We start from the raw sequence: 11,435 nt of genomic DNA, 5'->3' as shown, positions 1-11,435 counted from the left end.
TTTAAGTATTTTTCCATTGTTACATGATTAATCCTCTTTCCCTCCTTCCCCCCTACCCCAGCTGATAAGCAATTCCACTGGGTTATACATGTATATTTAATATAAATCTAATATTTACATAGCCTTTACTCTGTACCGGGCATTGTGCTAAGCCCTTTTAAATTATTTCCTCATTTGACTCTCATGCAAGATAGGTGCTATTATTATCCACATTCTACAGAGGAGGAAACTGAGGCAAATAGCAATTTTTTTAAACCTAAGATAACACAATTAGCAAGTGTCTGAGGTTGAATCGTAACTCAGGTCTTCCTGACTCCAGACCTGGCATTCCATCCACCATGTCACCTAGCTGCCTGAAATATTTTCCTGGCTTTGGAGTCGAGAGGTTTGTCTAGGAATCCCAGGTTTGTCACTTAATCTATGTGACCTTGGGCAAGAACTTTATCTCTTGGAGTCTGTTTTCTTATTTGTGAAATTAGAGAATTGAAAGAAGTGACCCCTTAGGTCTCTTTTAGTCCCAAATCTGTGAACCTTTGAGAAATGACATCCTGTAGCATTTTACGAAAAACTTTGAAAAGTGGCACTGAAAAGAATTTGACTTTTAGTGAGCTGAACCCATGAATAACCAGTTAAGGGAATAAAGAAGAAATACCTTATAGACTAAAGTTCTTGTTACATTTAAGGGAGGTCTATTTGCTCTTACTTGTCTGCCATGGTCTTTGGGGGGCAGATTGAAATGTGTTAGCTAGGAGTGAAGGAAGGACCTCTGGTTATAATAATGAACAGAAAATGAAGTCACATACTCTCTCAAGGTCTAGCATTTTAGAATCATTAGAAAGCATTGGCCTTTATGCAATGACTTAACAAGCTTTGGCAGTTTCTGAACAACTCCTCTGGTAGGGTTGCTGACCTGTTCAGGGAAGATGAAGTATCAATTATAGAGAGCTGATGACTCTTGATGGGTCAATCAAGTTCCATTTTCAGAGCTGTTTGACCCCAAGTCACATAAGTGAAATCAGAGCTGAAGAGAAACCCAACCACTGAGCCTAGAGCTTCAGTTGAGTTAGAAACTGAGAAGCTAATTGCCAGTGATCTAGAAATGATCATCAGAACAATAGAACTTTATTTATAATTCAGATATGGGCATTAGAGATTGGTTACTTAGTGACCTAACTTGTGCATACTGTCTTTGGAGGCAGAATAATACCTGGGTTTATACCTCATCTCTGATAACTGGGACCCGTTTTGTCTGATTTTGGGTAAATCCCTTCACCTTCCTAGGCCTCAGTTTCCTCATCTGTAAAATGGGGGTGGTCCTCTTTTCTTTTGTATACATATTGTCATACTTGATGACCTCAATTACTCTCGAGTTCAATGATCATTGACTGAGCTCCAGTCTTTTCAGCCAAATTGACCATTTGAAACCAGTTCTCTCATTGACCCCTCAAACTCAATTTATCTAAATCAGAATTCATTTCTTCCTCCCCTTTCTGTAAGTCTTATGGCTCCCAAATTTTTCTAATACAGTTAATGAGGCCATTGAATTGTATGTAAGGATGCCAGTGGGCCCCATATTGACTTAGAAAACCACAACTTGAAATTATCTAAATGCTTTACTGTATTTTTATTTATTTTGTCAAATATTTCCCAATTACATTAAAAAAAAAAACCTTTACCTTCTGTCTTAGAATCAATATTGTGTATTGGTTCCAAGGCAAAAGAGAGGTAAGGGCTAGGCCAGTGGTTCCCAAACTTTTTTTGGCCTGCCACCCCCTTTCCAAAAATAATATTACTTAGCCCCCTGGAAATTAATTTTTTTTTTAATTTTAGTAGTAATTAATAGGAAAGATAAATGCACCCGTGGCCATCACCGCACCCCTGGATCTCTGCAGCAACCATCAGGGGGCGGTGGTGCCCACTTTGGGAATCACTGGATTAGGCAATGGGGGTTAAGAGACTTGCCCAGGGTCACACAGCTAGGAAGTGTCTGAAAGTAGATTTGTACCCAGGACCCAATCTATAGCCCTAGCTCTCAATACACTGAACTATCTAGATTGCCCTCTCCTGATTATATTTTAATCTGTTTCCAGTCACCCTCAAGAGGGCTGTGGGCTACATGACACCCTATTCTGCCTCATAAATTCTATATATCCCCTTCTCTTCACTCACACAACCATCACCCTTGTTCAAATCCTTTTCACCTCTCTCCTGGATTATTGCTATAGTTTTCTTAATTAGTTTCTCTACAAGTCTCTCCCTGCTCAAATCCATTCTCTGTAGTCTCCAAAGTGATTTTCCTAAAGTATAGGTTTAATCATGAAATTTCCCTACTCAATAAACTCTTTGGGCTCCCTATTAGCTCTAGGATCAAACATAAACTCCATTGATATTTAAAGTTCACCACAACTTTCTAAACTTGTACATTTCCCCCTTTATATACTGTCTACAGTCCAGCCATGCTATCCTACTTGTACAATACTTCATCTCTCATGTCCTAGCTTTTAACACTGGCTATTGTAGGAAAATATAAGTAATGGGGTCACCAGGGATATTAAAATCAACTATGGGGTTTGTGGGAACACTCTCTGGGATGTAAGAGAGACTAAAACTGGACACTGAAGTCTTGTACAGCTACACCACTCCCAACTGGAAAATAACAGCCAACTGTCACTCTGGCCAGAGGCCTTGAATTTACTGACACTATCCAGAGCCCCAAATGCTCTCTTTCCCCACCTCTGAGTTTTATAATCTTCACTTCCTTCACAATTCAGCTCAAAAATCACCTTCTATATGAAAAATTTCCTGGTCCCTAGAACTTTCTCTCAGTGCTTTCCTCTTTAAGGTTTACCTTGTATTATATTTCATATACATTTACGTTTCTCCTCTTTTAGAATGTAAGCTCCCTGAAGGCAGACACTCTTTTAAGAAAAAAAAAGTGCTTTTCTTTTTCTTTTTGATCCCATTGCTTAGCATGATACTTGGCACATAATGAGCTCTTTATAAATGCTTATTGAGAGGCAGCTAGATGGTCCTGTGTTTAGAGAGCTGAGCCTGGAGATGGGAGGTCCTGGAATCAAATGGGACATCGGACACTTCCTAGCTGTGTGACCATGGGCAAGTCTCTTAATCCCATTTGCCTGCTCTTCTGCATTGGATATGAATTTTATGACAAAAGGCAAGGGTTTAAAAAAAAAAAGGTTTAAAAAATCCCAAATGCTCCTTGACTGATTGTTGGGTTGAGGGAGCTGGGACAGATGGACTTTGAGGTCCTTTCTAGCTCTGAGAAAAAAGCTCTTTCCACAGCAATCTCCATTTCCAAAGCCCCAGTTTTAGTGTAGCAAAGAAGCCCATTTGCCCTCAGGAGAGAGAATCTAGCATTTTAGAGGAGAGTTGCCAATCACACAGCTTGTGAGAGCCCATGAGCTCACCAGCACTTGAATAAGGGGATTAAAATATAAATGGAAAAGATTTTAAAAAATAAATAAAAATACAATAAAATATGGTGTTGATAAGTGGTTTTCTGACTCATTATGCACAGGCTGAGATCTTTACATACAGTTTAGTGGACTTTTCTGAGTTTGACACCACTGTTTTAGAAGACTCAGAGGATCTGCTTGGAGAGAGAGAGTATCCATTCCTCTTCTCATATAGCATAATCAGAAAATCATAAGAACTTTAATCTGTTTTTTTTTTCATTCAGAGAAGGAAGTAAAAGCTTCCTGAATTAGGCATTTAATTATGAGTAATGGGATGATAAATTAATCTCTCTACAGAATTTCAACTTAGCTTGCCAGAAATCAACTTGTTGGATACTTGGACTTGAAAGTTATTTTCGTATTTTAATTAGAATTGTTTAATCTCTCCATGGTGCTGTCATTTTATCTCTTGATTTTACATGAAGGATGAGAAAGCTTAAATTCTCAACTTCAGCATAGTGAAGCCTTTGAAACGCCCTAGGGGGAGATGGAAGTTGTTATGAATTGGATCTGGGAACCATAGGCTCTGCTACAAAAAAATAAAATAAAATAAACCCGCCAAGTATATGTCTTCAAGTAGCTTAAAAAAAAAGCAACACATAAGGAAGCTCTTGGAAGTATGAAATGATCCTTTCAAGCTCCTGTCAGGTCTTTCTTATGCTTGATGTCCCAAGAGAGAAAAACATTTTAAAAATAAACAGCATAAGGAATAAATCATAGGCTCATGGAACTGTAGAATGGGAAGAAACCTTATATTTTATTTAGTCACGTCTCCTCATTTTGCTGATGAAGGAAATAAAGCTAGAGGAGCTAAGTGAGCTGCGTGGGGTCCCAAAGTTAATTCAGTGGCAGAATTCAGATCTCCTGACTCTTAAATCCAGTGTATTTCTTAAGCCTTTATTAAAATTTTAAAAAAAGTTCTTAAGAACCATAACTTTAAAAACCAATAGTTTTGTGGTAATTTCTTGTTAAATATGTCCACATTAACTGCAAATAGGTCCAGTTGTTCATTTAACAAAAATAATTTTCTGGGGCAACTATGTGGCAACTAGGAGTGCCCAGCCTACAGCCAGGAGATCTTGGGTTCAAATGTGACCTCGGACACTTGCTTGCTATGTGACCCTGGGAAAATTATTTAACCCTAATTACCTAATCCTTACCCTTCTTCTGCTTTGGGACCTATACTTAGTATCATTTTTAAACCAGAAGGTAAGAATGTTTTAAAAAGAATCATTTCTATATGACTTGGGGTTTCAGTTCTATGGTAAAAATGAATAATAAGGAAATAGGGATCAAGTGATAACATTTGTACAACCCAGTGGACTTGCTTGTCGGCTCTGGGAGGAGGGAGGCAAGAGAAGGAAAGAAAATGAATCATGTAAACATGGAAAAAAATTTAAAAGTAAAATAAAAATAAAAAAGAATAATTTCTACAATCTATATCTTATTATAAGGAACAGTGTGGCATAGTAGATGGAGTTGCTCTAATCCTGACTTAGAAAAAAACTTTGGCAATTGAAAAAATGCAAAGATATTTTCTTTTCCCAATTACGTATAATAATAATTTTCAGCATACATTTTCCAAAATTATAAGATCCAAACCATTTCCCTCCTTCTCCTCCCTCTGCCAGCTCAGAGATGGTAAGCAATTTGATCTGGGCTTGACAAATCTTTTAACCCCTCATTGCCTCAGTTTCGTTATCTGAAAAATGGAGGTGGGAATTGTACTTAACTCACAGGTTTATTGTGAAGTGAAGTGTGTCAGCTACTTTCCTCTTGTAATTACCATGACTTGCCTGCATTTTACCAAGCAGAAAGCTCTCAAATGGCCCCCACAATACACATATTTTATATCTTGGGACCCAGCAGAAGCAAACCTAAACAGAACAGTCAAACAGTGCTGGAATTAGTGTAAGTTGCTAGAGGGTTGTTATTTAGTGACCTGCTTATAAAGAAACTAGGTTAGATTCCCTGTGATTCATAAGGGCAGATCATTAGTCTTTCTTTAACTTTTAGGTGCCAGAGGAAAAACAAGAGAATTTAATAATAGGAAGATTGCCTGGAACAAAAAATTAACTCAAATTCCCCGAGTCTCTGGTCAATTCAATTTAACAAATAATTATTAAGCATTTATTATATACTAAGCCCTGGATTAGGCTTTAGGAGGTATAAAATATCTTCAGATTGCTTATTTTTAACCAAGAGATAGAACACTGTCTAAGTAAATATGAATATAAGAATATTTGATGAAAGAAGTAGCACTGACAATTAGGGGGGGTGAGAAATGGGGGCTCAGGAACTGAGCTTCAAAGGAAATTTAGGATTCTAAGATGAAAAGATGAAGGAGAGTATATTCTGTACTGCAGAATGATTCGTGAGAAGCCACAAAGGCAAGAGATAGACAAAGGGGAAAATAGGGATCATGAGGGACGGTCCCTATTAGCTCAGTCAAGTTGGAGATGGGGGTGCAATTTTGGGGGAGTCTGAGAAGAAAAGGCTTGAAATAATCAATAATAGGGAGCGTGATATTCAGTCAGGGAAGAATAAAGCATAATGGTTAGCAATGAAGATCCAATTGAGATTAAATAAGATTAATTATGAACCCACATTCTATAGTTCTGAGATTCTGGAATTTTTTTGGGGGGGGCTAACTGGTGCTTTCCATTCCTCCCACATGCTGGATGGCAAAGCTTTCTACCACGCATGCTTCATTTAGAACCTATTTTAACAATGACAGCATGCAAGCCTGCTACATGACTCCCTGTTACTTAAAATTATCTCAGTTAGCCCTGGAGAATGCTAATGGGCAACTCAATAATAAATCCTCAAATGCCGCAGAAATGAATCCCACCCATGTCATTTTATGGTGATGTTTTTCTTAACTATTTTGCTATGGAGAAGGGAGGGAGAATTCTCCTCTATATTAAGGTCTTTTGTTAGATATGTTGTTAGCTAACGAAATATCCAGCAGGCCCATCGAAGTTTTTGGATAAGATCTTGCTTGCTAATCCAGAATAATATTGCATCCATATAAGTGAGAGAAGTCTTTTCTTCAAGTGGGAAAGACAGTCCTTTACCCTTCTGGGTCCTGAGAGATGTCAGAAACTGAAGGCTGGTAAGGAGGCATAAAGCCATGAGGCATGATAAGGACTGTGCCATTCTCAGATAAGACTTCATGTTCAACCTCTGATGGCAGCTCCCCAAACCATCTGCCTTCAGGAAATGCCGTGGGGAGTGTCTGGCTGTGATAACATTGATTTCAAATAAAAGAAATCATTTTAAAAGCAAAGGGAGAAAAAGGAACAAGAAGTTGTTGGAGGCTTTGTAGTTCTATCTTTTAGAAGTTAAATTAGAAAACTAATTATTAATTAATTGATTGTTAATATATAAAATGCTACCAAGGTGCTTTGTTTAAAGAAAACCTGATCTATAAACATTTTTTTGTTGTTGTTCAGTCATTTCCCTCATGTCTGACTCTGTGATCCCTTTTGGGGTTTGCTTGCAATGGTACTGGAGTGGTTTGCCATTCCCTTCTCCAGCTCATTTTACAGATGAGGAGACTGAGGTAAACAGGATTTAAGGGACTTGTCTGGAGTCACCCAGCTGGTAAGTGTCTGAGGCCAGATTTGAATTCATGGAGATGAGCTTCCTGACTCCAGGCCCACTGTACCACCTACCTATCTACTACAGAAAAATACAAGCTTATAAAACCATAAGCGAGGATGTGATGATTTACCTTATGTAAAGAAGCTCTTTTCCCACCTTTACATAAGGCTCCATCCCAGGATCCCTTTCTAGGATAATATTGTTAAATTTATAAAATACAACATATTGGATTACAAAGCAAACCAGCTGTATTGAAATGTTATCAAATATTAAGAAAAAATAAATTAGAAAAGAAAGAAAAACCATGGATCCTAGATTAAGAACCTTTACTTTAAATGGTGAGCTAAGAAAGCATTTCAATTTTGACTTGATTACCAAAAAGTTGACATTTATGGAGCTTTTAATGAATATGCCTATTGAATCAAGTAAGGTATCTATAAAACTGAAGCAAAGCATTTTTAAAACCATCGACTTCTCTTGAGACTGCCCCCCTCCCCCGCTTAATGGTACCATATAAGCATAATGATGATGTTTGAAATGGATTTTACCTAATGGTTATAATTTTCCAAGCACTCCTTCTGCCCACTCTTAGCTTTAGGACACAAAAAAATGAAGCAGGATACAATAGTCACTAAGATTATATTGCCTACATAGGTTTATTTCCTCAAGTATGCCTTCCTTATCTGTCCATCCAGTTCTTTATGATTAAAATTTCAAGGGGAAATTAAAGAAAATGGAAACTAATTATCTGAGTTGGACTATAAATAAGTTTCACTTATTTCATTTACAAGAGATTTCATGGATCCTTGGCTAGAAATCTTATCCAGAAAATTAAAATAACCAACATTTAACTTTGCTTTTTTGAAAAAGAGAATTATAATTGAGAAACACTGCCCAATGTTCCCAGTTGGTCTTTGATGCTGATGCTTTTGAAAAATATGATAATAAAAAGCACAAGACCAAGAAATTCCTTCATTTTATTATGATCCTCTGAGAGAAGGTAGGAACATAAAAAGATATTGGAATGGAGGAATTTTCTTTCCACTAATGACAACAAATGAAGTTGGTTACATGAAATATGTGGAAAGAAAAAAATTCATTTTCTAGCCACTCATATACTGTAATTTTCATCTAAGTGAAAAAAATGGTCCAGGTCATTTACAACCATGGCTAAAAGTATGAAAGTCCTACTTAATAAAACTTTGTAGGCATGTGTAAAATATTAGATCCAGAAAGAATTTTAGCTATCATTTTTTTAAAACCCTTACCTTCCGCCTTAGAACCAATCTTGATAAGGGCTAGGCAATGGGGGTCAAGTGACTTGCCCAGGGTCACACAGCTAGGATGTATCCGAGGTCAAATTTGAACCCAGGACCTCCCATTTCTGGGCCTGGCTTTCAATCCACCAAGTCGCCCAGCTGCCCCCACTATCATTTTTTAAAAAACTTTAATTTTCTGTCTAGATTCAATACTAAGTTCCAGTTCCTAGGCAGAAGAGGGGTAAGGGCTAGGCAATTGGAGTTATGTGACTTGCCCAAGGTCACACAACTAGGAAGTGTCTGAACCCAGATCTGTACCCAGGACCTCTCATTTCCAGGCCTATCTTTCTATCCACTGAGCCACCTAGCTTCTCCTTTAGCTATAATTTTGTTTAACTTTTTCATTTTATAAAAGACCCAATGAGGTAGCACAGTGTTTTGCCACCTAGTAACAAATGTTTGTTTAATTGAATTAAGTGAATGGTTTAGGGTCACATAGCTATAGAGTCAGGTCTAGAATCTAAGCCTTTTGACTCCCAAACTAGTATGTTTTCTTTTATACCCTATAGCCCTCCTGCTAGTTAAAGTTCTTGAAGAGAGCATCAACAGTTTTCTAAGTCTAAAAGAATTTTTTTTCTTTCTGATTTTATTTTTAACAGAGAAGAAGAATATGGGCAAAGACTTGGAAAAAGCAGGGAACAAAAAGAGAGAATCAACAGATGGTTCCAGGGTTATGATATTTCCTCTAGATTCCTCCCTAACCTTTCTTCAGGTCCCTCCACCAACCCCCCCAACTTAAAACTGGAATTCCTGAAAAGTTATGTGGCAAAAGTGATCGGCCAAGTAATTGCCAAATATTAGGAAGATTAATGAAGTTGGCAATATTATCTCAATGGGACCAACAGAATTAGCTGAGTTTCTGTTGTAACTTTGGAAAAATCAGTTCAGTGGAAAGACAGTTGAACTGAGGGTGCCTTTTGAATTTTTCAGTTTTCTTGCAGGAAGCCTGGAGTTGTCTATTGCTCTGCATTTCCAAAGCACTTACATGCAATATTTATTTCTAATGCTATATTGAATTTCACATGTTCTTTTGTCTTTGGAAAGTAGCTAGAGTTGCCTCAGACTCATAGATCTTCCTTAGAAAGTGAAGCATTTTGCTGGGCTTCTTGCCCATCTAGGAAAACATGCCACTGCTGGGCAAGATCACTATCTTGGCAGCAGCAGTAAGCTCACAAGTGCAGCTGTACAAGCCGCGTAGGCGCTCAAAGAAGCCCCAGATGAATAGCATGTTTGCTTAGGGTACAGTTGAGATCAGAGTTTAACTTTTTTTTTTTGATACATGTTTTCTTTGGTTTTCTTCCCTGTCTTTATTTTGAAACACTTAATTTGAGTATCCCTGTTATCTATTGGATTAGACTATCTCCCACAGAATTAGGGATATGCTTTGATCCCTTCCTATGAAACAGGCGTTTATGAGTTAAGTAGAGAGGAGAGGAGAAATCTCTCTCCCTTTTCTGGAAATGCTAAGGAAGAGAAAATGCTGGAAGGAAAGAATAAGAAATAAAGGTTACTCCTCAGTCCCTCTCGTAGTCCACCAAGCAGGCAGCTTCTCTTGACTTTGAGGTCAATCTTTTTTTTTTTTTTTTTTTTTTTTTTTTAACCCATGCCTTCTGTCTTGCCAAATGCAGAAAAGCAGTAAAGGCTATGCAATTGGAGTTAAGTGACCTGCCCAGGTTTGTATAGCTAGGTAGTATCTGAGAATCACATTTGAACCCAGGACTTCCCATCTCCTGGCTTGACTCTGAATGCCCTGAAGCACCTAGCTGCCTCTCTCCTACTCATAGCTTTTAGGGGCTATGAAGAGCATAAACACATACACTTTTTTACTTGAAATGTCTTTTAAAAAATGATGTGTGACCTTCACAGATTTCATGCAACCACTTGGTCCCAGGTGGCCTGATAAGTGACTCTGGAAGTACAAAGAAGCCCTGGCCCATCTGTCTTGATGATAAGTTCAGCTTGGCTCATCAAATCCAAAACAAGCGATGCCGCCTTTACTCTTTGGGGTGAGTACATCAGGAAAAGGGAAACCAAACCCACTTCACCATCCAGGGCTGTTTTGCTATCCAAAGACCTATGTAGGCGGGATGGAAAGAATACTGTTATTTCTTTACGTGTCTCATTGAAGACATATCTGTCCATCATCTGCTTGTACCTGGAGGCACATGGAGTTTGTTTGGGGTTAATTTCTCTCTTTCCAAGGCTTGCTTGTCTTTCCCTTCCTTTTATGGCAGAGAATTGACAGTGTCAGTTTTCAACAGGGATATGATTCCCATGACTGTGGCGCATGAATTTAGGATTAAAATTAAACTGCCATATAAGAAAAAGAAGAAATTCTGGCTAATGAGAAGAGCTCAGAGTGAGGAGGCATAATGATTACCATTTACACAGGAGAGGTGGCCAGGGCTGCATAAAAGCCTCCCAGGGCTAATAGTCAAGAAGTAAGATATTTCTGTATATTTTAGAGGAAATGGGCCTGTGTAATATACTATGTAGATTCTTTTTTTTAAAGTAACATAAAATTTATTTTTTTCTTATTGTCTCTTTAATTTTTTTTAAATTTTTATTTAATTGATTAATTAAGAACAATTTTCCATGGTTACATGATTCATGTTCTTCCTCTCCCCTTCTTCCATCCCCCTCCCATAACCAATGCACAATTCCACTGGTTTTTACATGTGTTATTGATCAGGACCTATTTCTATATTCTTGATATTTGCACTAGGGTGATCACTTAGAGTCTACATCCCTAATCATATCCCCATCAACCCATGTGATCAAGCAGTTGTTTTTCTTCTGTGTTTCTGCTCCCACAGTTCTTTCTCTGGATGTACATAGCATTCTTTCTCATAAGTCCCTCAGAATTGTCCTGGGTCATTGCATTGCTGCTAGTAGAGAAGTCCATTACATTTGATTGTGCCACAGTGTATCTGTCTCTGTGTATAATGTTCTCCTGGTTCTTAATGCCCTTTAGTTTTTAAAAAAAACTATACGTATAAATCACTTAATATTTCAGTGTCTTAGGTAACTCTGA

The 11,435-nt window shown here is 37.8% G+C and overlaps 1 protein-coding gene across 1 annotated transcript in view; it reads left to right on the top strand.

The window, feature by feature from the left end:
* The window catches only part of METTL24 (methyltransferase like 24), a 186,347-nt gene that overhangs the window by 71,148 nt on the left and 103,764 nt on the right, over positions 1-11,435 (top strand). The window contains exon 3 of the mRNA XM_044674344.1: positions 10,268-10,407. Coding sequence (XP_044530279.1) covers positions 10,268-10,407 — 140 coding nt within the window. The remainder of the gene's footprint in view (positions 1-10,267; positions 10,408-11,435) is intronic.

The sequence above is a fragment of the Gracilinanus agilis genome, chromosome 4 (genome assembly GCF_016433145.1).
Source record: "Gracilinanus agilis isolate LMUSP501 chromosome 4, AgileGrace, whole genome shotgun sequence".
Classification (NCBI taxonomy): Eukaryota; Metazoa; Chordata; class Mammalia; order Didelphimorphia; family Didelphidae; genus Gracilinanus; species Gracilinanus agilis.
Note: the sequence above shows the minus strand (reverse complement) of the source record. Positions and strands in the feature narration are given on the sequence as shown.